Source organism: Sorex fumeus, unplaced genomic scaffold (assembly GCF_029834395.1).
Source record: "Sorex fumeus unplaced genomic scaffold, SorFum_2.1 ptg000072l, whole genome shotgun sequence".
Taxonomy (NCBI): Eukaryota; Metazoa; Chordata; class Mammalia; order Eulipotyphla; family Soricidae; genus Sorex; species Sorex fumeus.
Window position 1 is genome coordinate 62,873,166 of NW_026606129.1, and position 27,739 is coordinate 62,900,904.

General features: G+C 39.8%; 1 protein-coding gene across 3 annotated transcripts in view; it reads left to right on the forward strand.

The window, feature by feature from the left end:
• PTPRG (protein tyrosine phosphatase receptor type G) overlaps positions 1 to 27,739 on the forward strand; it is an 822,933-nt gene that overhangs the window by 445,024 nt on the left and 350,170 nt on the right. For all 3 annotated transcript variants that reach the window (XM_056129040.1, XM_056129043.1, XM_056129042.1), the window contains exon 3: positions 19,262 to 19,441. In XM_056129040.1, the coding sequence (XP_055985015.1) occupies positions 19,262 to 19,441 (180 nt within the window). The remainder of the gene's footprint in view (positions 1 to 19,261; positions 19,442 to 27,739) is intronic.

The following is a 27,739-nucleotide window of genomic DNA, read 5'->3' on the forward strand; positions in this document are numbered from 1 at the left end:
TGGTAGGCTATTCTCTCCCCAGTCTGTCACTTGGTGAAGAGAGTCTCTCTTTAGTTATCAGACTTTTGGACTTACATATGAATTCCAAGTTGATATTGACTTCAAGATTTGTCCAATAGCATAAATGGCTGTGTATTATACACCTCTTTAATAATTATTAGTTTAGAAGATGTTCATGGTGTTCTTTGAATCCAATAGTCTGAGCCCTGATTCTTCTTGCTTAAAGGTATGCTCTTAATATCAAATAACCTTTCTAGGCTTCAATTTCTTTATTCACAAAACAGGGAAAGAAAAAAATTGACAAGAAAAGAGGGCCTGCAAGATAGTACAGTGGGTCGGTCAGGCATCTGCCTTGCACACAGCCAACCTGGGTTCAATCCCTGGCATCTCATGTGGTTACTCAAGTACTATCAGGAATAATTCCAAATATCCAAAACCAAAACAGGCATGTTTTGGAACAAATACAAAAATCTATGGACCTTAGTTCATGGCTTAGTGACTTTCAAATGTTAGCTGTCAGTGAAGAATGGGTTTGAAATAGGTGAATAAAGCTGTTTGCTTAGAGAAGTGGTCTTGGACAGCATTCCTTGTGACCTAGGTGAGAAGAGAAGGGGCCTCATCTACTTAATGGAGACAATACAGTTTATAGTTCATGCGTGATTTGTAATGTGAGGTGCTTTTTTTTTTAAACTTTGAGTGCAACTCCTGGCTATTTTTATTCTCATATGATACTTGATTTTAATCTTGGAGACTTGGAGATAACTGCTGACAATTGTCCTTGGACAACTTAGGTGTTATTTGGTGGGGGAGGGGGGCAGGGTTCTTTTGGGATCTCAGTGTTGGGTGCTCAGATCATACTTCTGGCTCTGTGCTCAGGGGACCATATGTAATGCTGGGGGTCAAACCTAGATGGACTGTGTGCTAAGCAAGTACCTACCCACTATGTTATCTCTTTGGCCTGGACTACCAAATTTTAACCAACTTAACAGAAAGTACATTTTACTTAGAAATAAAATTATTAGTAATTTAAAATTAAAGCTCTCTGATGATGAGCACTTATTTTGCTTTAATATTAATAGGTTCTATCTGTAACCTAAAAGTGCACTTGTTTATTCTTCATCGAAGATCAATTTCACTGTATCACTGTATCACTGTCATCCCGTTATTCATCTGTTTGCTCGAGCGGGGACCAATAATTCGTCACTGTCATGTGCTATTGTAGCCCGATGGCATATTGGGGGCTCTTTCAAGGTCAGGGGAATGAGGACCATCATTGTTATTGTATTTGGCATATTGAGTACACCATAGATAGCTTGCTAGGCTCTACCTTGAAAATCATTTTTTTAAATGTAGGAGTGCTGCTATTTATTTAGCCACTAATTAGCTGATTGAATTGGGCATGAACTCCACCTTACTTTTTTTCCCCCCATTTTTTATAATTTTATTTATTGAATCACCGTGAGAGCAGTCACAAAGTTTTCGGGTTTAAATCTCGGTCATACAATGAAACACCCGTACCAATGCCCATTCTCCACCCCCAAAAACCCCAGTATATCCCTATCTCACGCCTTCCCCCTACCTGTGGGACAGTTGAAGATCAATTTGGATCCTAAAGTAGGTTTATGAAGATTTTTATCCAATACTTAATTTTGGCCATAATTCCTGTCACAGTGATAAGCAGAAGATTGGCCATGTTTCTATGGTTTTACTGATTTGCTCTTTTAAAATTTCTTTTCCATTCCCCAGTTTTACTTTATGCAATTATTTATCTTGTGCCTGCTCTGCTACCTGGGTAACAAGCGTAAGAAAACTAAAGTGCATTTTGCCCTCAAAGCACAGTGTTCTGTTATTCCTTAGGGAGGTTCCTGGTTTCTTGCTATTTAAAAACTTTGCTGTGTGAGGAAGAGATTACCAGATTTCCATGAGCATTGAACATGGGTATCTGAATTTCACAGAAAGCCTTGACAGAATATCTCCTGATGTTTGCAGAGTTGAGCCAGAGAAATGAAGATTCACAGAAGATTGAAAATCTCCTCCTAGGGAATTCTGAATAATGCTCCATTGTAATGATGGAAAGCTCTTCTTTGGCCCTGTTTTATTTTATTTTTTAAGCATTTTTATCAACAACTTGGCAAAGAAAATGGATTTGTTCTATTTGTGAGTGGCATATTGCCAGGAGGCTTAGGTCTGCAACTAGATGACAAAATAAAAGTCTCTCCAGTTCCTGAGAGACACAAATAATGGGTAAAAATCACATACAGTAAGGGAGAAGTAGTTAATGCAGCCATATGGGAGCGTTGTCCACACTAGGATTCAAGTAATAACTTCTGTGCTTGTCCTGTTAGTAACACTCTTCATTTCCTATTTGTAATTGTAGTTCTACAGTTTTCATATGGGATTAAAAACTAAACTCAGGAGAGGAGCATTTTAACTTCTCAGTATTGTCATTTTTTATAGTTGTCTCATTTTAAGGTTAAAATAGTTTCTTTGGGCCAGAGAGACAGTTGAGTGGGAAAGGCTCTTACCTTGCATGCAGTTTGCCTGGTTTCTTTCACATGGCCCAAAACCTCTCCTCTAAATAAATTAGAAAAAATACTTAGTGTGGATCTGACATAATAGCCACATGAAGGAGACCTGATTCTTTTTACTACATTGTTTCATCATGTTTCCTCTTGTTCTCCCTCTCAGTATTCTTTTTATTTTTTTTCTCCCTCTCAGTATTCTTTTTAGATGTTATGTCCTTAGCCTGTAGCTAGTCCATGTAGTTTCTCCTATCCTGTGTGTACTTGCTTTCTTACTCTGTGTTACCCGTTTCCAGATGAAAAGAAAATAAAAAAGGTTTATTCCCCAAATAATCTTTCATCTAGCTGGGGCAATGGACAGCATTGAACACTGAGACCTCAGCAGTCCAAGTTCATTGAGAATGCTCATTCTCAGGCCTTAGTTTCTGAGCTGAATGTGTGCAATTTATTTTCAGTAATTTTTTTTAAGTTTCCGTGTTGTGTCATGTACACATTCTCAAAATAAATATATTACTCAGTCGCATTAGCATCTTTTGACTCTTCTCAGAAATAGCATTCATTAGCTACCACTAACACCTTATCAAGTCACTTCCCTATCTTTGTATATTTTTCGTCACTAGTTGACAGTTTGTTACCGTGGAGGGTTTTTATCTTTGATTCGAGTTTGGTTTCCACCATTTTCCTTTACCTAATGTGCTATAATTTCGTAGAACCAGTTATGTAGCTAGATTTTTTTCCCCCACCCAGCAGTTTCAGAGACTATTTATTTACTCTGTTATAAATGCCTTTGTTTAAAAAAAAACCTTTTAAATAGTTTATATGTTTATAAGATTCAGTTTATAATATTTAAAGAATATTAGTGGACAAGTAGTAGAAATTATCTTTTCCCTATTTTCTCTTTCTGTAACGATGTTTTGGTTTCTTAAATATGCTTCCAGAGGAATTTTATGTTCATGCAAATAAATATTGATGATGTTGGTTTTTGATGTTCTCATTTTGAAGCATAAATGGTGGCATATTATAATTAGTTTTAATTAAACGGTATAACCTTTTAGATCTTTTCATTTTAATTTCTTTTTCTTCTCAGTTTCATGCTTTTCCATTGCATTGGTGTAATCAAATAAACTATTCCTTTGGTGATGAATATTTGTTTTGCTTTCCATCTTGATATTATCAGTGATGCCCTATGGATAACCTTCACCTTGCTTAAAGGCAAGTTTCGCTGCTAAATTACCACCATAGTCAACACAATGAACATTGATAATTTTAATAGATAATTTCAATTTTGTTTGTAAAATTCTATTAGTCTCTCATTTACCATAAATTGACGCACTTATTTGAATACATCTTTGCTAACAGTGTAATCAGGCATCTAGACATTTTAAATTAAAGGGCTCAAATATGCAACTATATAATTTTAATTGATGTTTCATTATTAGTGAGGTACAGCACCTTTTTTCTGTGTGAAGGAGCCATTTGAATATGTTTTTGAGCTGTTGATTTCTCTTATCTGCCTTTTTTTTGTTTTTTGTTTTTTTACCTCTAACTTTTTTATATATATATATATATATATATATATATATTTTCTGCCTGTTTGTTTTGGGTCACACTTGGTGATACTCCAAGTTTACTTCCAAGTGCTGTGATTGGGTGGTGTTCCTGTAGTGGTCAAAATACCACGTGATACCAGGGATTAAGGCAGGCTTTCTGTTTGCATAGCATGGACTCTAGCTCTTTGAATTAATCCTGGGATTACTCCTTTCCCTATTTTTACATGGAGTTTGGGTTTATCAACTTTTTCAAAAATTTTTCCTATTATCCCCAATTTCAGAGTGAATTACAAATGTTCTTGCCCATTATTTGTCACAGTGGTAGGGCGTTTGCCTTGCACGCAGCAACGTGGCCGACCCGAGTTCGATTCCTCCGCCCTTCTCGGAGAGCCCGGCAAGCTACCGAGAGTATCTCGCCAGCACGGCAGAGCCTGGCAAGCTACCCATGATGTATTCGATATGCCAAACACAGTAACAACAAAGTCTCCAATGGAGACGTTACTGGGCCCGCTCGAGCAAATCGATGAACAACGGGAGGACAGTGACAGTGACAGTGAGTCTTATGGATATTCCTGCAGTGCAAAACAGTTCAGTATTAAAGTGTTAGATTTAGTCAATCTTTTCTGACTCTCACAGATGTAAAATTGCTTTCCCTACCTGAAGTTTTGCCACACTGTTCTGTATACTTTTATTTAAAATATGTCATCCATTTGGAATTTTTTCTCACTAAGAGTTTCTCCTTTTGAACCATAGTATAGTATTGTGTAATGGATGTAATTTGCTTAGTAAGCCCCTTCTGGTGGTTATTTACAGTATTGCTGATTCTTTCATATTAGAAACGTTGTTGAAATTTAATCAGCCTTCTGGTATACATATGTATTTTTCTAGAATGGTTAGTGTGAAGTAGAGTTGCTGGAGCATAGGGTATGCACATGTACATATGACCTATATTATGTTTCTGCCGGGGAAGCAGTATTTTGCGGTGCTGAGGAGTTGGGGTTAGTAAACATTTTCCAAAAGGACCAGATGGTAAACATTTAGGCTTTGTTGTCTCTTTCACAGCTATTCATCTCTGGTGTCATAGCATAAAAATCATCATAGATAATATGTAAATTAATGTATATGGCGAGATTCCAGTGAAATCGTATTTACAAAAAGAAATGGTGCCGAGCTGCATTTTGCTTACATGCTGTTGCTTTAAGTTCCAGTTGTAAGGTATGAGTCACCCCATACCTCCGGAATTAATTCCTTGGTCCACCACTTAAGTACATGATGGCAAGTTTCCTAGCTACTAAGAATTTCTTTAACTGTGAAACAGAAAAACTGGGTGATACTTGAAGTAAATTTTTGAGAAGATAAAAGAAGATAACATGTAGAAAGTTTTCATATCAATACCTAGCATATAATAAATATTTTCATAATGAATAGTGTGCTTCCTTGATGTAAGCTCATTGATAGTGTGCTAGTAAATAACTAAGGAACATTTAATACTGATGATGGAACTAGACTGACAAAAACCTTAGCAATTTCACATAGTTATACATTGGCAAGCCCATTTGAGCAGCAAAACTTAAGTGTGTAACCGCTAGCTGGGTGGGTGAGCACACAGTGAAACTCTTATGCACACGTTGGTCATTGCAATGATAAAGGAAATGGCAAGAAACAGAAGCATTCCTCTCAAATATAATCTTTTTTGTTATTTAGTCCTCCTTTTGCCTCAAACTCCACTATGTCTTCGCAGAGCACTCAGACTTGTCTTCTTTTACGTTGGTTCTATAATTTTGTTTGGGGGCCAAACCAGGCAGTGCTCAGGAACAGCTTTTGACTATGTGCTTGGGGGTCACTCCCAGTGGTACTCTTGGTACCATATGGTACAAGAGATGGAAGTGAACCTCAAACTTGCAAAGTATGTGCTCAGCCATTTGATCTGTGTGTCTAATTCTAGGTTTGTAATATTTTGTTTGCCTTTTGTTTTAAGGGCTGGAGCGATAGCAAAGCGGGTAGGGCGTTCGCCTTACAAGTGGCCGACCCGAGTTCGATTCCTCCACCCCTCTCGGAGAGCCTGGCAAGCTACCGAGAGTATTCGATATGCCAGACACAGTAACAAAGTTTTAAAATAAGTTTTAAAAGTGCTGCATCAAATACTCTTTACCTTTTTGGATTTTGGTGAATTCCTTTTCATGCTTCCTCTTTGGAACAGACTTCTTAAAAAATTAAGTTCCTTTTTTGTGTTAGATGATAAAAATAGAAAAATACAGACATCATAGATTTTATTTTCTCTTTGGCCAGGTACTGTGACAAGAAATGAATAAGGTTAAGGTCAAGTAAATACACTGTGCCTGAGGTGGTATTTTAGAGATCTCTATTAGTGAAGGCTCTTGTTGAGGTGGAATGGAGTTGTTTATATTCTTTCTGTCACTGTTATTTCTTCTAAATCCCTCCAATTTCTTTCTAGATCCCCTTTATTGTATGTCACTTATACTCCAGATTTATTGGAATAGAGAAAAGCATACGTTAAAATGATCTATTCATAGCATGACAGAAAGACATAGAATCCATCATGTTGTTTGGGCTTTACCTCATAAATGTGGCTCTTTATGTCTAGACAGTTCCCCAGATAGCATTTAATAGTTAATACATTTTGGAGCATCTATCCCTCCTTTTATAGTTGTCGCAGGAAGGGTGTTAATCATCCTGTCTACACTCTCTGAAGTGCTTCCCAGTCCCACACACCCCCTCCACACCACACCCTTCAGCTGTTGAGCGCCTCCTAAAACTTTTTTTAATTTCTTCTTTTTTCTCTCAGTCCTTATGTCAGTGGGTTGGCTTATAGATGATTAGCCCTCCCAAACACCAGACTCCCAAATTCTGTCTCTGGGCAGTTTTCGGTTTCTTGCATATGATTTTGACATCTTGTGCTCTGGACCAGGTAGTAGTTATCAATACGTTGCGTGGCATAAAGAAGGGCTTCCACTCTGAGAAAGGAAGTGCCCCATGATCTCACCTGTCAGTTTGTTTTTTTTTCTCACGGGAGGCAGCACTGACCTTCGAGGATAACACAAAGTCATCTGGGCCACTCTGGCCCATGTACATTGTGTTGTACGTGTCATCTCTGAGGCACAAACTTTGGAGAGATGCGACTGTTCCCAGCAAGACTACCAGGAATTGTCTCCTCCTTCTGGGGCTATCAAGAGTCAGAATTTTTCACAAGAGACCTCAGAACTTATTTCCTCTTCTTTTGTCTAAATGAGATCTTTAAACTCTTATCCACGTTTATCTTTTTCCTATTGAGGCAGAGCAGAGGAAAGATGAGAAGTCAGATGTTATCCTTAAATATTCCATCCACCACGCTTTTCTCATTCATATCTGTATAATTTGACATTTTCATCTGAGTGATGAATGTAGAAGGTGTTACATAATTGAACTGTTCGCCTTTTAAAACCGATATTCTGATTATATCATATACATACACATATAAGTAAATTTACCAAGATGTATTTTATATTTATATATGCATGTATATGATAAAATTAACAAGGTGGGTACAGAAATACTTTAAAAGAAAGGTCTAAGGATAACATTTAAAATTTCAACAGTACTGTGATCTGGTTCTGTCACCCTTATTTATTTATTTTTGACTCCTGGCTCTTTCCATGTCAGTTTTAGTCTCTAGTTCATTTCTTCTTGATTGTCAGGATGCTTCCTTCCTCTCTTTCCTTCATATTCTGGAAATAGGGTAGATTCTTCCCTCATGTTCTGTATAAAAGTCTGGAGGTCAGGCAAGAGAGAGAGTACAGTGGGTAAGGTGCTTGCCTTTCATGTAGCCAACCATAGTGCAATACCTAGAACCCAAGCCCTAAGCACAAATTCAGGAGAAACCCTGAGCACTGCTGGGTGTGGCCCCGAAACAGAAAGGTAAAAAGCATAAAAGAAAAAAGTCTAAAGGTTTGTTTTGAACAATAACAACCATCCTCTGTGATCAGGAAAAGTGCCGGTGGTAATTACTTAGATCTATATTAACATACCTTCCTGATTCAATATCTTGACAAAGATAATGGGATGTGATTAATTGCAAAATAGCAGTCAGTGCTAGTTTTGCAGCCAGGAGCCATGTCTTGCCATCCAGGATTTAGGATTTGGATGTGAATCCCAAAGAAAGATAATCATGCTGTACATGCACACATTGTTGGACTTGCTTTTTCTATAAATATATATTTTTTTGTTTGTTTTAGTTTGGGGGACACACCTAGTGGAACTATGGTTCCGTGCTGATTCTGTGCTCGGTTGTCACTCTTGGCTGTACATAGGAGAGGGTTGAGGGTGGAGTTGGACATTTGATGTCAGTGATTGAACCCTGGCTTCCTGCATGTGCTCCAGCAATACCAGGGCTCCCAGCCCTATGTGATAATTTTACCTACAACACATTCTGTGATTACTTTTAAGAATGTATATAGCGGTAGTTGAATGTTGACTATGTTCTGTTAAAGTTCCACAAAAAAGGGCTGGAGTGATAGCACAGCAGGTAGGGCGTTTGCCTTGCATGCGGCCGACCCAGGTTCGATTCCCAGCATCCCATATGGTCCCCTGAGCAATCTTAGGAGTGATTCCTGAGTGCACATCCAGGAGTGACCCCTGAGTGACCTGCTGTGACCCAAAAAGCTAGAAGAAAAAAAAGTACCACAAAAAGGTTTTATACGCTTGTTTGATTCTCCTCAGTGTTGCAAAACCTGTTCTTGTAGAAGTTCTGAGAACTTTTTTTTAAATTTAGAGCTTGCTATGCTACCTGTGATTTGTGTCTAAAAAAATAGGATCATTATAACACTTCACCACTGCCACATTAAGTCCATTTTGCACATTTGAAACTGGACTGAAATGACCGAATTTGTTGACAAGGCTGTCACCAGGTTCCCATTGGTACCCTAAACAAACATTGCTAATTTATATCATCTTTATTGGTAAATAGCCAGAGCATCTTGGAGGAACTTGATTGTTAATATTTATTTAACATCCTTGGAAAAGAAATCATTTTTCTTTTCCTTATCTCCTTATCCAAGTTCTTCTCATTACAGAACATGATTTTTTAGTTTTGGGATGATTCTTCTTTTTATTTTTTTAGTGGAGACATTAAAAGAATAATTCTTTGCCAAATAAGCATTGATTGTTGAATGACATAATTCACTTCAAGGTTGACATTTTATGATCTGGAGCCAGCCTATCTATAGTTTATAATATAGTTTACCACTGGAAAGTATGAATAATAACTTTTTTAGTGAAAAGTTCCAATGCAGGGGCTGAAGAGGAGTACAGTAATTAGGGTGCTTGCCTTGTATGCAGCAAACCCAGATTCCATTCTCAGCATCCCAGATGGTTCCCTAAGCACCGCCAGAAGTAAGCCCTGTGAACACAGTCAGGTGTGTGGCAAAAACAAAACAAAACAAACAACAAATCCCCAATCCCCCTCTCCCTCATAAACTCACCCACACAATATAGGCTTAGATGCATCCTAAGACAAATCACATACTATGTCTAAAAGGGCAAATAATACAGCAAGTAGGGAGTTAGTATTGCCTATGGCCGACCTGGGTTCCTGCCCCAGTCCCCAGTATGGTCCTCTGAGCCTGCCAAGAGTGATCCTGAACTCAGAGCCAGAAGTAAGCCCTGACCACCGCCAGAGATGACCCCAAAGCCAAACAAAACTGAAACATAAGTAAATTAACCCAGATTTGAGTAACACCTATTATAATTTGTTAGCATGCTTGATTGTGGGTAGATTCCTCTTTTGAAGAGACTTTTTAATTTTGTTGTCAGGAGTAGAATACAAGATATGTTACAATCCTTGATGCGTCTTTGCCTACTTAGTCACTAGACTGTCTTTCTAGGACCTCTGTTGTACATATACTCATGGTGAAACTTCTGTCATTTGACACTCTTGCACACACATTAGGACTCACTCAGGGCTTTTGATCCTTCTCCTCCTATGAGAGGGTCTGTATTTCAACTCCCGTGGATTACTTACTTATTGATACTTTCATTCTTTTCAAAACTCTTCTTTTTCAGAAAAGTAAAATAGTTTCCAGACACAATTTCTGTATTAGGAGTGAAATCTGGGGCCACTGATTTAGAGATTTGTTTTTATCAAATGTTAACTTTGCACACTGAATCCTATTATAGAGACCTTATAAATTTAGAGAAAATGGTTAACTGGTGTTAAAAATTTAACTGGACCCTGGTGGTAATTCTGTAGTTCCCTTACTCTGCATGTATGCAGCACCAGATTTGAGTCCAACACTGCAAGAAAAGATAAAATTGATAAGTAAATTTGAAAATAAAAGTAATTCCCGGGGCTTGAGCAATAGGTAGGGCGTTTGTCTTGCAAACAGCTGACCCAGGTTCGATTCCTAGCATGATTCCTGAGTGCAGAGCCAAGAGTAACCCCTGTGCATCACCGGGTGCAGCCCAAAAAAGCAACAACAACAACAAAAAAACCAACTAATTCCCATTTCTGGTCTTTTGTTTCTGGTATTTCTTCCGATCTTATTGTTAGCTGTAGGTGGTTAAAAGAACTTAAAGTGCTTTGAGTTTTACTGAACCAAATTTTTATACCTAAAATCTAAAAACAAACCAAAAAATGCCCTTTTTAAAACCCGGAGTCAATCTTTAGTTAGCTTAATCAGGAAATTTTCTTGTTAACATTGAACAACTTTATAGATACACATGAATGAAACACAAATATTAGAACTCAGCAATATGGTTATTTGCCCTATATTCACTATTCATATACAAAACAATAAGCAGACCAAAGGCAATTAAGCTACCAGTAGAGAAGAATGTGAAAGAATTGAACCTAAGTCCCATAAAGCTTTTTAATTAAAAACTGGAGTAGTTTAAAGATGTGTTTTAGATTTGGAAGGGGGGAAAACATTAATTGTAATATTAGGTTAAAAAATGAGCACTCATATTTTTGGATTGTTGATGTTGATTAAAAGTAGACAATAAGATGCAGGGTAATATCCCTACATACAGGTAATACTTTTAATACAAATTCCTTGAGGGAGGCATTAATAAGCATATTTGACTAGAAACAGCACATAACATGTATATTAGTTTTGTTTTTAATTAGATTTAGACAGAATTCATTATTTTTAATGGCTTTTCATTAGTGAATAGAAACCATTATTTGGATATATTATGGTAAAATAAATTCAAGGTGAGGCTAATTTTCTGCCAAGATCTGCTTATGTATTTAAAGAAGCATTGTTTGCAACAGAAACTACAGACAGATATCTGAAATTCCTCATGGTTAAGCAAAAGTATGTATATGTCTAAAAATAGCACTTTTTATCTTTTTTCAAGTATAGCAAGCTTTACTGAATGAGACAATGGGCTTAAATTATTTAGAAGTCTTGTTTCTAATCAGTTTGAAGTGCTTTTATCTCTCCTTTTCAGTTAATATTGCCTTATATCAGAGGTTAGCAAGAAAGAAAATTTCTGTCATTTTTATTTGAAGGTTTTTTTGGGGTGGGTTACACCCGGCGATGCACAGGGGTTACTCTTGGCTCTGCACTCAGGAATTACCCCTGGCAGTGCTCAGGGGACCATATGGGATGCTGGGAATCGAACCCGGTCAGCTGTGTGCAAGGCAAATGCCCTACCCGCTGTGCTATTGCTCCAGCCTCTGAAGGGTTCTTTTTTTTTTTTTAAGGCAATATCAAAGTCTGAGCTCAAAATATATGCTGTTGCCCAAGTCCTTTTTATAATGCTGGTCTTCAAGACACTAAACAGTAAGTGGGGTCTCAAATGTGGGCCATATTTACAGTATTTGCCATTATTTTAACACAGGGAAATCTGTCTTCTTTAAAAAAAAAACAGTGGGAATTAATCTCCAGTTGTATGATTTTTTTTATCCAACTGTACATATGTGTCTTCTGTATAATACTCTATTGAACTGCAGCAACTCAGAATAAGCAAAGCAGAGTGACTAGTTAATAGTACACTGAGGTGGAAGAAGTTGTTTCTTTTAGTGCACAAATAACCATAAATTAAGTTGATAATGTTATTTTCTAACTATAAATTTAAATGATAAATACCTCCAATTTTTCAGTCTCTTATATAATCTTAAATAATGAAATAACACCCACTGCCTTGTTATGGTTTTATTTTACTTTATTTTTTTAAAGACCAAACTTTCCCTTTGAGCTTTGCTCTTTGAAAAAATCTTTTCTGCAAAACGGAACAGGAGTCCCAGCATTCTCTCTAAATTAGTGCCTAGCTTCGTCATAGGGCCTCTTAGGCCTGAGAGAGAGTGCAGCAGGGCAAGGCATTTCCCATCTGCTTGAGTGACCCAGGTTTCATCTCTTGCACTACAAATGGTCTTTCCATGTCCTGCCTTGAGTAATTCCTGAGCATCATCAGTTGAAACCCCAAAATGAAACAGAATAAAGTAAACCCAATAAAATTTGATGTTAAAAATGTGACCCACTTAGTGTCCAGAGAGATAGTGCAATAGGTAGAACACTTGCCTTACCCATAACTGAGTTTGATATCCAGTATCCATATTGTTCCCTGAGCTGCATCAAGTGTGATCCCTAAGCATAAAGCCAGGAGTAAGCCCTGAGCACTGCCGGAATGGGCTCAAAAACAAAAAAAAAAAAAAAAAAAAAAAAGAAGAAGAAAAAAAAAATAACCCACTTAAATCTTTTTTTTTTTCACTTAACGAATCTTAAGCCATCATTTGGTTTCCCTGTCACCTCATAGACGTCTTCATTGTTATCAGAGTGGCCACAAAAGAATGACCCTTTGAATGAAGATTAATGATGAGTCAGCTGTTGGTAATTTCCATTAAGTCACGATCACGATCATCCCGTTGTTCGTCAATTGCCTCGAGCAGGCACCAGTAACATCTCCTTCACCCTAGCCCTGAGAATTTTAAAAAGTGCCATGTTCAAGGCTCTTTCAGGGTTAGGAGAATGAGACCCATCATTGTTACTGGTATTTGGCATACTGGCTACGCCACGGGGAGTTTTCCAGACTCTGCCGTGTGGGCAGGTTACATTCGGTAGCCTGCCAGGTTGTCCAAGCAAGAATAAGATAATAAGATGTCCGGGAGCTGGGTTTTACATTAAATACACTCTAAATATTATTCAGAGCCCTTGAGTTTTCCCGATGACTGCGATGGTTCCAACATTCAGAGTACCTTACTGCGTTTCTCATCTTGAATGTGTCTTCTTGATATGTAACCCCTCCCTTTCTGACCCCACCACTCTTTGTTGCTGTGATGACCAGGGATTATACAATAATTGGTTGTGGTGCTTGTTGAGGTCACACATACTAGTTGTGGTAGCAGAAATGAAAGATGGCAGCATGCATGGGCCAGAGTGGTAGGGCATTTGCCTTGTACACAGCCAACTCGTGTTTAATACTTGGCACCCCCTATTGTCCCCTTACCCTTGCCAAGAGTAATCCCTGAGCATCACCAGGTGCACCACCAAAAACCAAAATAAAAAAAAAAGGCAGAATTGCTGAGCTTTCATTCTGCGTGTCTGGTGGGGCCAGAGATTAAATTTACGGCTTTAGGCTTGCAAGGCAGACAGGTGCTTTACTAGTTAAACACACCATTGCCCCTTTGTCACTATTTTTCTCTGTTTCCTTGTTTTTCATGATCTTTTATTTTTGAGGGTGGTGGCAGGCGTGGGGGTGGTTGAGGTCACTCAAGTGATGTTCAGAGCTTCCTACTCCTGAGTGTGTGCTCAGTAATCACATGCAAAGTAAGTGCCTTAGCCCTTATACTCTCTCTTCAATCCATGACTTTAAGTGTTTGGTAGAATGTGAATGGTTTTTGTTTTTTTTGGATTATCAGCTGCCTTTCTCATGTTTAGAATAGGGTCATCTATTTTCAGAAACAATCCCATGAAAGCTGTAAGTCCTACTTGCTCTGCTGTATCAGCTGTTTATGATATTACAGGTGATGTTACTCTTCATCACTTGGTTGTGGAGTTTTTTGGGAAGGAGGCTGGTGTTGGGCCGCACCTAAGGTCGTTAGATGTATTTCCTGGCTCTGTGCTCCAGAGTCACCACTGATGGTGCTCAGGGGATCTGTGCAGTACTGGAGGTTGAACTGGGGTCAGTTGCTTGCAAGGCAACTTCCCTCCTGTACTGTGTTTGTAGGGCATGAGATAGCACAACGGGTAGGGCATTTGCCTTGCACATGGTCCACCTGGGTTCGATTTCTCCGTCCCTCTCGGAGAGCCCAGTAAGCTAGCGAGAGTATCCTTCCCACATGGCAGTGCCTGGCAAGTTCCCTGTGGCATATTCGATATGCCAAAACCAGTAACATCAAGTCTCACTATGGAGATGTTACTGGTGCCCGCTCGAGCAAATCGGAGAGGACAGTGCAGTGCTACTGTGTTTGTAGCCCCTATTTTTCTTCTTTTTATTCTTTGTTCCTGCTGTTTAGGATTTTACTTCACCTCCTGGAGCTATACTCTGTCGTGGGAAGCATCTGACATCTGAGGGTCTTAGGACATTCTCTAACTTTCAGTAAGTTATTCCCCCATACGTCAGTCACCTCTTCTTTATGTTCTGTCCTCTTGGGAGGAGTTCACGGACCTTTGAGGCTATCCGTTTTGATTACCAGAAAATGCTTTTATCCACTTTTCTTAACCCATAGTTGTCCGTCTTTATACCCTTATTGTACAAACACACTCTTGATGGTTTGCTAAACATTTTATCACAGAGCAACCCAATAGCACCAATAATAATCCTGCTCTTTAATCTCAGAAAATCTACCCATTACTGAGTTTTTAGTTTGACATTCTTTTCGATATTCCTATGGATTCTCTCTTTTAATTTTCACCACCCTGTATTGATGTGCTTGTCACTTAGTTGCTCTGTTGTACACATGAGAAGGCTGAGCCCAAGATAGCCAGATTCTACAGAGCATACCCACAGGATCTGGAACAACCCTATCCCATAGAATTCAAAACTTGCCTTGTAGATGTTGAGGTGGCAATTAAATTTAAATTGTATGTACCAGATGATTAACAAGACAAATTCTCTTCCTTCTTTGACTTTCTTGAATTAGAGAACTCTCTAAAAATCTCCAAAATATAAGATAGCCTTAAAAAATTTGTGCTCTGCAATAAGTATTGAAAAGCAAGGTTTAAGCACTTTTAAAATCCCTAGTTGAGCTGGATGAGCTTGTTCACCAGTGCCTATTTACACTAATTTTACCTTCTTCCCATTGAGAGTGATATAACATATTAACAAAGGAAAGAACTTTTTTTTTTTTGACTTTTGGTTGCTGGTTTGTTAAGGCCATATATGGCAGGGCTTACTCCTGGCTGTGTGCTCAGGGATCCCTCCTACAGCGAAGGAACCATACCCAGTGCTAGGGATTGAAGAAGGATCAGCCACTTGCAAAGCAAATGCCTTACCTGCTATACTATCTCTCCAACCCCAGATGTTTTTACTTGGGAAGTTTCTTCCCTACCCTTGAGATCAAGGTAATGAGCAAGACTTAATTAGAAGACAGCAGATGGGAAGTATAAAATTAACTCGAAAACAATGCACAGAGTCTATGCTGTGTTATATTGGAAGATACCATGATGCAAACTTCTCATTTTGCTTTCTATTTTATGCGTGCCCCCTCCTATGTATTAACAAGTTACTCATGAAGGACTCTATGCTGGCTCTGGAGTAAGGATGGATGTGATGGAGATTCATTTATTCTTATAGTTACCATATAGTCGGGGAGACAGGCATTAAAGAATAAATGGTAAACTAAAGAGTGTTAAGATGTAAGATGTCCACAGGACAGCAAAAGCAAATTGCTAAGCTAGTGCAGAACACCTGTGCTTTTCCGATGCCCACCTCCCTTGCAAGAGGATGTTTACACTAAGATCAATTGTATCACCAAAGGTTTTGGATACATTTGTGAACGGATGGAATAAATACTCTTTCTTAAGTCATCGGTTGAATGAGAGGTACGTCTAGGCTTTCTTTGAACAGTATGTCTCCACCAAGATCTCATTCGTACATGATTCTCCTCAGGAAAATTATCTTTGGCAGGTGACATGCCCTTGCAGGTTTCACTCCAGCCCCTTCCTCTCCTGCTTTGAAACGTAAGGTTAGGTTGTGTTAGGTTGCGTTAGGTTGCCATGTCAGAGTTGGTGTGCTGCTTCAAATGGACCCAGATGCCAAAATGCAAATAGCTTGCTCATTCTAAGAGTCATTATGAGAAAACTAAAGTGCAAATGACTTTTCCTTTTTATTTCTTTAGATATATAACCATGAGAGGAAGACTTCATGTTGATTTGGTTTCAGTTAACCACAGTCTTTATTTAGCATCAAGTTTTTTACTTAAAAGCATTTATTTAAAGTTCTGGAAAAACAAAGCATTTGATACTGTGAGAATCGCACAACTGCAAATGATTAATGATATAATTTTCACTCCTTTATAAAGTGTCTCAACACTGAAGAGATTTATATAGTGTGGAATGGCAATGGTGCTTCAATATGGGACTAGATAATCAATACCTGCAAGCTTGGGGAAAGTATTCTATTTCCTCCACTCAATGACACAGCGGGTTTTTGCAAAGCAAGGGTGTTTGGAGCATGAAGCACTCCAAAGAAGAATTAATTTAAAATCTGAAGTGGAAGATCAGTTTCAATTAAAATTGCACTTGAATGTATATTGGGTGGAAGTGTGGAAGCAAGCATGTAGTCAGCTTAAATCTGCAGATTGTTACCAGTGAATAAATGAATCTCACTGGTATGAATCTTGATTATATTTTTTATTAAGTGCTAAATTATCTTTCACCCATGTCTTGAAGATATGAGAAATAATAGGAATGGCAAATACTTTTCAAAGCTTACAGGCTTTTTTTTTAAATTAGTGGGGTAATTATTAGGTGTCTCTATTTATAAATGTTGACCAGTTCCCTCTCATCTTGAACTTGGGAACACTGGTGGAAGGAACTTGAAGTTGGTGACAGGATTGGAGATGAAACAGTGTATGTCAAAAATCCAACTGTGATTAGCTTTGTAATTCACAGTGCTTTAGTAGAATAAAATTTTGGAAAGAGTGGATAAGATCATTGGAGCCACTCATCTTTCCTTTTTTTCCTTTCCAAATGTATTGATACAACATGAAAATTTAGTTTGGCTATTTTACATGCAAATGCATCTTTATGACTCTTTATGACAGTGTTAGGGAAATTTGACCAAAAGAGAAACAACATGATTGAAAAGTCCTTGCTGTCCCTTAATTTAGTTGAACTACGGCAGTGAAAAATTGGTAATGCTAACTCTTCTAGAAGTATTGTGTCATTTGTAAATTACTTTTGGCTGTTCCCTGAGACCTTTGCCAATTAGTAAATAACAAAATTATCGTGTTATTGATGATAATTTCTTTATCTCATAATTGGGAATAAGGATTAGAGAAAATGATCCAGACATAGAGCTAATAAAAGTTATATGTCAGTAACCAAGAGTAAGGGATTACCTGTCAGTACCTGTTCCCATTGATTTTCTTTTCTTTTATTTATTTATTTTATTTATTTATTTTTAATGATTACCATGAGGTACAGTTACAGACTTACAGACTTTAATGTTTATGTTTCAGTCATATGGTGATCGAGTTCCCATTGATTTTTCTAACCAAGGAAATTTCTTTACCATGACCAAAAACTATTTCTGTTTTTTTCCTCCGCCCCCCCCCCCCCCACCATTGTGCCATTTTGTCTTCTTTCAACTGTAATAGGTGGTGAGAATCATGACAGATGAGTGTATGGTGGTGGTTTGGTACATAACCTGGACTCTTTAAATGATAATGGTGAGAGTTACCTTAAGCTGTCTTTGTGGCCACAATCATACAAGCGTATCTTTAGGGTGAGGCATGAACAAATTGGGGATAAGTGGGTTGGTCCCTTTCCAATAATAACACTTTCCTCTCATCCTCTTCTAACTGATCCGTAAAGACATTTTAAGCTCAGCAATGCAAGAGTGCTCTTCTACATGAATGTATGTTAATACACACGGCACTGTATCAGTTGGGAAGTCTGTGATTTATTATAAAGCTTAGATTTATTCTGTATCTACTATTCAACAGTGGATTCATCTTCATCTTTGCTTCCAAGGATTTTTCTTTGAACGGGATACTTCTGCTTTGTTATAATAAGAAGATTAAATATAGGGAGGAGAAAAAATTTCAGTGCTTACTGTCAACTAAGTTGCTATTACCCTGATTGTTGTATTTCTGAATAGCAAGGGAAACCCTAGAAGGGGGTTTTTCTACCTATGCACTTTTTGTACCCATTGAAGTTATGTTTCCTCGGTGCACTTCATTCCTGCATTTCTGTGATAAATGTTCCTCATATTCTTTATCATATATGTGCCGAGTCTTAGCTAAATGTAACCATGATAAAGAATGTTTGAGATCAGGAAGCAAGTGCTTTACATACAAAAATACAAAACTGGCCAGATTGAGACATTTTCCCAGGTAACCAAAGGAAAACTGCGCCTCATTGCTAACATTATTTATGATTACAATCATTCTGCATCATATTACTTTGAAATTCTTTTACTTTTTTTTTATTTTCTACTTGACAGACTCGGAGGAGCTGAGAAAAAAAAAAGTTGTGTTTAGTATCCTGATTGCAATAGCAAAACTTGCTAAATTAATGAAGCTGTTTTTATGTGAATAAATGCTCTGCTTATTTTAGGAAGCTTACTTTTTTTTTTTCCAAATGCGAATAGCTATGACAGCCCTTCTGCTCAACTTCCTTAATCGGGTTACAGATAGAGTTACCAAATGTTTGATTACAAATCAAAAAGTGAAACTATTCCAAGTCGCACTTTATTTTCTTAAATCTTTCCCTATGAATTCAATAACTTGCACACATATTTTTCAGTGCACTACTCCTTTTATGGTGTTTAGGTTTTTTTTAATTGTTTTTGTTTTCTGGTCTCACCCTACATGATCCTGGGGGACCATATGTAATGCTGGGGATTGAGCCAGAATCAGCTAGAGCAAGGCAAGCACCATACCCCTGTATTATAAATACCCCTGGCCCTTGCACTACCATCTTTTAAAACTCAGGAACTGTAGGAAAACGTTTTTGTGTCGCTGCAGTAGTTGGCTTCTTGTCTGTATTCTGTCCCTGACCCTTGGAATGCTGCTTGTTTTTATAGGCACCTATGGTCCCGAACACTGGGTTACATCTAGTATCGGCTGTGGAGGGCGACACCAGTCTCCTATCGACATTGTAGACCAGCACGCACGAGTTGGTGAAGAGTATCAGGACCTGCAACTTGACGGCTTCGACAATGAATCTTCAAACAAAACCTGGATGAAAAACACAGGGAAAACAGGTAGGCTCTGCTCTTCTCTCCTGGTTCACAGAGAAACACAGAATATTCCTGTGCCCATGATTGAAGCTTGAGCATAACTTGCAAGTAATATCCACGGCTAGAGTAGTGATGCTGCATTGCAAGGCACGGGCACTTCATTGTTGCAACACGGTTGAAAAGCACGAGTCTGTGGCAGTAGTCGTTGGCTGCAGGTGTGTCAGGGGTGTACAGTCTTTTCTACAGAATACAACTGAGAAAAAGCTTTGAAATCAGCCCTAAATTTGAGAACTAAAATTACTTGTAATTTTGTACAAGTGACTTAGCCACTGTGCCTCAGTTTTTGAAAAATGTGAGATGTGCATAATGAAATGATATCAGCCTCAAAGGATTAATTCAGTCAACACATGGAAAGTGTGTAGAAGAGACTCTTAGGCCTTTCTTCTGTCCTTTATGGCATGATTCACTAGCCAGATGTCATTGAAATGACTATTAATTAGAATTAAGCGAGATTAGAATTCACTCTTTAAGTTACTGTAGTTACATATCCTCTCTGCCCCTACCATACTGCTGTGTTACTTATTCATAATATTTCAATGCAGGAAAAATTCATATTAAGAGCGTTATGTTATTTTTTTGAGGCAGGGATGTAATGACCTTTTTCCTGCTTTATTGAGCTATAATTGGCAGAGAACATTATATAAGATTAAGATGTATAACTTGATAGTTTGGTACACATATATTGTAACGTGATTAACACCATTAGGCAAATTAACATACATGTCACATCACAGTGATCTTTGTAAAGTGTTTATGTATGGTGAGTACATTTAAGAGTGTTAGACTTCTTTAGGTCAGGGAGGTGATCTTAAAGTGCTGGAGCACATGTTTCGGTGAGGGAGTCCCCAGCACTCTGTCCCGTAAGCGTCACCTTCTCCCCATTAATCTCTACTTCCAGCCTCTGGAAACTGCCATCTCTCCTCTTATTTATTTCTACGAGTTTGCATTTTTGGATTTTACATGAGTGTAATCCCATACAGTATTAAATTTAGATACCATATTAAATTTAGATTAAACATATATATATCGATATCGTATTGAATTTGCCTTTATCTGTCAGACTTATTTTATTTAACGTAACACTTTCAAAGTTCATCCGTGTTGTTGAAAATGATAGGTGTTCTCTCTGCTGTGTCTGAATACTAGTCAATTTTGTGTGTGACACATTTTCATTATTTGTTCATTCCTTAAGAGACATTAAGATTGGGTCCAAGTCTTGCTTGCAATAATAATGTTGCAGTGAACATGGGGATTTCTCTGATGGAGTGGTCTCTCTTCCCCTGGCTATTTATTTACTCAGAAGTGATAATGTAGATTTTTTGGTAGTTGTATTTTTAGCTTTTTGAGGGGCCTCCGCACTATATCCATAGTCACTGTATGTTTTCCTTTATCCACATTATTGGCAGTACTTCTGATCACATCTTTTTGAGAGTTGTATCTCTAACAAAAATTATTTGACATCATTGTAGTTTTACTTGGCACTTTCTTGACACTTAGTAATATTGATCATCTTTTCATCTATGGTGGCTATTTGTCTTTTCTCTTGGGAAACATCTTGAGTTCTGTGCTCTATTTTTAATAAGATTATTTGCAACTTGTTTTGTTTTGTGTAAGCCATACCTGTGAGAAATCTCGGGAGGAGACATTCCAAGCTTGGTACCCTGGAGGTACATGTGATGCCATTGCTAAGGATCAAACCTGAACTCTCACATTCAGATCATCACTTTGAGCCATATTCCTCACCCTGTTTACTTATTTGCTTATTTTTTGTTATGGGAGGAGTACGAATTTTTATATATTTAAACATGATTTGCAAAATTTTTAAATATAAAATAGTTCCTTCTTTCCCCTCCCTCCCTCCCTCTATCCTTTCCTTCCTTCCCTCCTTCCTTCCTTGACTGCGTAGAGAAAAAGAAAAATTTCTTCTTTTCCTTGAGTTTGCTTTGTTGTTGATTCTTATATGAATATGGGCCAGCAGTTCAATTCTGGTGCCTTTTTTGCACACCTCACTTGTCCCTTGGGGGTTGTGAATACAAAATGCCATGTTTTTGTCACTGTCTTTCTCTTCATTACTAGTGTGCAACCATCAGTTATGTGTTGTTATGGGCAGGATGTCACATAGAATGCCTTGCCATTCCTTACTTTCTAGTCTTCTGATGATCAAAACCAGGCTGTCATATGTTTGTTGATTGCTGCCTGGAATTTTGTTCATTTTAGAAATATCATTCATAAATCTTAGTTTTGTTCGTTTTTTGTTTGTTTGTTTTATTTGGGGGCCACACCCAGCAGTGCTCAGGGCTTGCTCTTGGATGTGCTCAGCAATCACTTCTGGTGGGGCTTCAGGGACTAGATGGGATACAGGATTTCAAAGCCAGGTCATCTGCATGTAAGGCAAGAGCTCTTCATGCTTTTCCATCTGTTAGTGCCAATATCTTATTTTTAAAATTATATAACCCAGGGACTGGAGCAATAGCACAGCAGGTAGGGCATTTGCCTTGCACGTGGCCGAGCCAGATTCGATTTCTCTGCCCCTCTTTGAGAGCCCTGGCAAGCTACCGAGAGTATCTCACCTGCATTGAAGAGCCTAGCAGACTCCCCGTGGCGTATTCGATATGCCAAAAACACTTACAAGTCTCACAATAGAGATGTTACTGATGCCCGCTTGAGCAAATCGATGAACAACGGGAGGACAGTGCTACAGATATAACCCAGACCCATTAATAATCTCTTTCCTTTCCTAGTATCTTTCCTTGTCTCTTGTGTCCTTCCTTCCTCCCTTCCTTCCTTCCTCTTTTTTTCTCTCTTTCTTGTTTTCTTTCTCTCCTTCCTTCCTTCCTTCCTTCCTTCCTTCCTTTCCTTTCCTTTCCTTTCCTTTCCTTTCCTTTCCTTTCCTTTCCTTTCTTTCTATTTGAGTCACACCAGCAATGCTTGGGAATTAATTACTCTTGGCTCTGCACTTAGAAATTGCTCCTGACAGTGCTTGGGAAACCATATGGATCGAACCTGAGTTTGGTTTGCTGCATGAAAGGCAAATCCCCTGTCAGCTGTACTAATGCTTTGGACCCTGCTCTCTCTCTCTCTCTCTCTCTCTCTCTCTCTCTCTCTCTCTCTCTCTCTCTCTGTGTCTCCTCTCTTGATAGGTAAGAATACACTCAAATCACTCTGAGGAATCCTTTTGAGAATCCTTGGCTGCTCTTGATCTCTAGTAAAATGTCATCAGTATCAGCCGTTCGGTCCCATTCATGCTGTGGGTCACAGAAATTTCCCCATCTTTAAAACTTAACTGACTTCATGTACTACTTGAAGGATCAACTTTGTTTCTTCAAACCAGTATTCCTTTGAAATGATTGACAGCTGATTTTTTTTTTTTGGCTTGACATGACCGATTTGTTCATGGAATTGCTTCCTGCTCACTCAGCACAATGGTTTCCAGCTTTGGGCTCTTTTTCATAACATCCTCATAAGCAGTTCTTCTCTCCTCTCAGCAGATACCCTTTCTTGTAAGTTCATTCATCCATCCGGGTAGTCACTCAGAACTGTGTGTTCCGGCAATACTGTCTATATCCACCTTTCATTCCAATCTCTTGACTCTCGAACGTGTTCTTGTCTGGTTCTTAAAATTCTGAATGTATGCGGCCCTGCTTTATATTTCATATGCTTGTGTCCTTTGGCAAATGGAGATAGAAATGCTAGGACTTAGCCTATCTGAATATGGCAGGCAGGAGCTTTGCCACACTGACTGTAATAAGATCTTAGAGTGGAGTGCCACCTCAGTGCCACATTCCGGAAGTCTGCCAAAGGCAATTCACTGGGCTTTCTGATATGGGTTTTCTCCTTCACTTGCAACGCCTGACAGCCTTCCACAGAGATAACACGTTTCAGTGACAGCTTTCAGCTTGCTATCTCCAATGACAGGTTTTAGACGAGGGTAGGGTTCACTCAATGCAAGTTGATTCATGACCTTGGTCTTCGAGAGCTGATTGTCAATCTTTGTCACTCTGCTGACTTTCTAAAGTGATCCACGACTTGTTGCGTACCTGAGTGCCTGCACCTGATTGTGCAGTACAACCAGTCCAGTGTGCACATAGCTTAGAAATATCAGAGGGAGTATGGCTTTCTGAGCAGCAGAAATTCATCCTTTTCCTTCTCCAACTATACTTATTATGACCAAATTCATTTCCCACTAGGTAACCAATGTTTCATAAAAATTCTAAGTAAAGATTAGTAAAGGTGGGTCTGTAGGATGAAATTTTAAAGTGGCAGCCCTTGATATGCATTTAAAATAAGAACAGAGCAGGGGTTGAAGGATTCGTCCAGTGATTAAGATACTGGCCTTTCACACTGCCATACCCTGTTCCCTGAAGACAGCCAGGAGTATGCCCTGACCACTGTCACATGTGACCTCAAAACCAAGATAGATAGATAAATAAGAACATATCATTTGTTGATGTGTTCTTTGTTTTGTATTTTAATTTTGGTTATTTTTTGGTTATTTTAATTATGGGGCCACAGCAGTGCTTAGGTGTTACTCTTTTTTTTTTTTTTTTTTTTTTTTATTTATTTATTGAATCACTGTGGGAAAGGTTACAAAGCTTTCAGGTTTATGTCTCAGTCATGCAAATATCAAACACATTTCCCTTTACCAATACTTATTTTTTCCCATGAAGAACCCCAATAAAACCCCACCCCCCACCCCTCCCCGTCCCTGTGAGGCAGATGAATTCTAGTTAACACTCTATCCGCTTTGATTAGATTGTTTCAATAAAAGATTCACCACTATTATTTAGAGTTTACCCCCCCCCAAATCAGACATGCTGAAAAAGCATTGTGAAGTGATTTGCTTTCTACAGCTGGGTTCAAGAATTAAATGTTGGTTTTGGATTTCTGCTATTTTACCTATTGACCCTGGAAGTATTTCTACTGAAAGTCAGATAGTTAAGAAATTGGTTTCTGTGTTCTGGAGTCGTGGCCGTGCTGGAGAGCCGCTCGTGGGGGGTGACTGGTGACCTCGGTAGGGCGTGAAGGACGGACCGGAACGCCCCCCTTCCCATGAAGTTTTAGTCGCCCCCACACCCCCGGCTCATACCTGCTGTCCACAAGGCTCCCATGTGGCCGCCATCTTTCTTTCCAGAGGGAGGAGGGCGGAAGGGAGCAACACCCTTTCCCCTCTGGGCAGAAATGCTTGCCTGGATTAACGCATAGTCCTTTCACTTTTCTGCTCCAAGCTGCTGGGTTCTGCATTAAGCCCTTGTGCTTCTGGGGCTGTGGCCGTGCTGGAGAGCCGCTCGTGGGGGGCAACTGGTGACCTCGGTAGGGCGTGAAGGACGGACCGGAACGCCCCCCTTCCATGAGGTTTTAGTCGCCCCCACACCCCCGGCTCATACCTGCTGTCCACAAGGCTCCCATGTGGCCGCCATCTTTCTTTCCAGAGAGGAGAGGGCGAATGGGGCAACACCCTTTCCCCTCCGGCAGACTTGATGGCCTGGGTCAATGCATAGTCCGTTCACTTTTCTGCTCCAAGCTGCTGGGTTCTGCATTAAGTCCTTGTGCTTCTGGGGCCGTGGCTGTGCTGGAGAGCCGCTCATGGGGGGTGACTGGTGACCTCGGTAGGGCGTGAAGGACGGACCGGAACGCCCCCCTTCCCATGAGGTTTTAGTCGCCCCCACACCCCCGGCTCATACCTGCTGTCCACAAGGCTCCCATGCGGCCGCCATCCTTCTTTCCAGAGAAGAGAGGGCGAATGGGGCAACACCCTTTCCCCTCTGGCAGACTTGATGGCCTGGATTAACGCATAGTCCTTTCACTTTTCTGCTCTAAGCTGCTGGGTTCTGCATTAAGTCCTTGTGTTTCTGGGGCTGTGGCCGTGCTCCAAACTTAACTCTGACTTTCAGGGAGAAAGATTGGGTGGTTTACTTCTCATTGATCACTTTGTATATAGAGAGATGTCGCGCGGCCGAGTAAGCGGCCGCGCGGTTTTGAGAAAAGGTCCTCATTCCCGCATACTCGAGCTGTGTTTGTAGAGGCTTCTGGTCACCAGGGTTCCATCTGGGGGAGGCGGGATGCGGCACCTACTCCATCTGGAACTTGCGGGTGAACTCGGCTCTTTTTGGAACCTGTTTTTTCTTTTTTTTTTTTTCCTCCGGGATCCCACACCCTCCATGTGTTCTTTCTCTTATGCTTAAGGCTTCAAAACAGGTGTTACTCTTAATTCAGTGTTTGGATTTTATACTTGGCAAAGCCTGGGTGCCAGAGGTGCTATGCATGTGCCCTAGTCCCTTGAGCTATATACAACCCCCCCACTTTTTTATCGATTAAAAGAGTATTTCTGGTGGTTTAGAACATTTGAATTCAGGCCAGGGAAATAACTGAAAGGCTGGTCTGGAGTGGGAGTTCAGTGGATAGGCCATTTTGCCTTGCATACACTTCTGACATCACATAGGCTTTTCCCAGAGCACTGCCAGGAATAGTTTCTGAGTGCAGAACCAAGAGTACCCTCTGAGTATTGCTGGATCACTTAATCACTTAACTTCCCGTTAGTCGTCTATTTGCTCGAGCGGGCGCCAGTAACGTCTCCATTTGTCCCTGTCACGTGCTAGTGTAGCCCAATGGCATCTGTTCGCTCTGGGAACATGAAGAGCCTCAAACCGATTGTTCAGGATCTTGACGAAGAAGTCTGACCATCTGGTAGGTGGGCGGCCACGCGGTCTTTTGACATCCCGTGGAATCCAGTCAGTAACAGCTCTAGTCCAGCGGTCGTCTTTAAATCTCATTACGTGACCAGCCCATCTGATTTTTGACACCATGGCAAATGAGAGTTCATTGATTTAAAGAAGGCCTTTGATTCTGTTGAGACGGAAGCAGTCATTGAAGCCCTAGCCAAGCGGGGCATTCAAGCCCAATACATCAGGATCCTCCGTGAACTGTATTGTGGATTCACTACCAGGATCTCACCATTCTACAAAGAAGTGATCGTTGATGTCAAGAGAGGGATGCGGCAGGGTGATACCATTTCACCGAAACTCTTCAGTGCCACCCTCGAGAACATCATGCGATAACTGAAATGGGAAGGAATGGGAGTGAAGATAGATGGTCGGCAATTACACCACCTCTGCTTTGCTGATGACATTGTTTTAATAACACCAAACATCAGCCAGGCAGCACAAATGCTGGCCGACTTCGACCGTGAGTGTGGAAAGGTAGGACTACAGCTGAATCTTACGAAGACAATGTTTATGAGAAACAGCCTCGTTCCTGATGCCCCATTCGCTCTCAGCGGAACGACCATCTCCGAATGCACAGCTATGTCTACCTAGGTCGAGAAGTCAACATGACAAATGACCTGGCACCCGAGCTGCGCAGGAGGAAGAGAGCGGCTTGGAACGCCTTCAAGAACATCGAAGAAATAGCTAAGAGGACGAAGAACCTCCGGCTCCGGGCACATCTCTTTGATTCCACTGTTCTTCCTCATTAACATATGCCTTAGAGAGGAGAACGCTATTCAGGTCTCCCAAAGAAGAATAGAAAGAGCTATGCTTGGAATATCACGTTTCACTTAAATGAGAGAAAGAATCCGGAGTTCCGACATCCATCAACGATCAAAAAAATTGCTGGATAGCATCCAAACATCTCCATTGGAGACTGTGTTGTTACTGTGTTTGGCATATCAAATACGTCACAGGTAGCTTGCCAGGCTCTGCCCTGCGGGCGAGATACTCTCAGTAGCTTGCCGGGCTCTCTGAGAGGGACGGAGGAATCGAACTTGGGTCGGCCATGTTGGCTGCGTGCAAGGCAAACGCCCTACCAAAAACTACAACTACAAAAGACAGCTAAAGCGTAGATGCCATGCATTACATGTTGGAGGACTGGATTCTCTCCCTCAAGTCAGGTAGTTCACCAGCGACACCTGGACTCTCCCAGAGCAATATGAAAGCTGCAGTCCCTGAGTACCACCAGGCATGGCCCAAACCTTCTCTCAAAAATGCACAAACTTGAGCTCAGAAATAAACCTGGTTTGTGATTGTTGGTTTTGATAAGTACAAACCCAGAAATATCTTGCATCCTGTAGTTAATGTTATTATTATTATTGTGATGCCCATGACTGGTAGTGCTGGGAATGAAGTGTGTGAGTCTGAAGACCAGGACCATAGACGAGGCCACAGACTTGTAAAGCATGTACTGCCCACTTGAGTCGCATGCCTTTCCTCTCTCTCTTTCACAATTCTTGGGATTTTCCTGAAACGCATTCTGAGCTCATAAATTTTC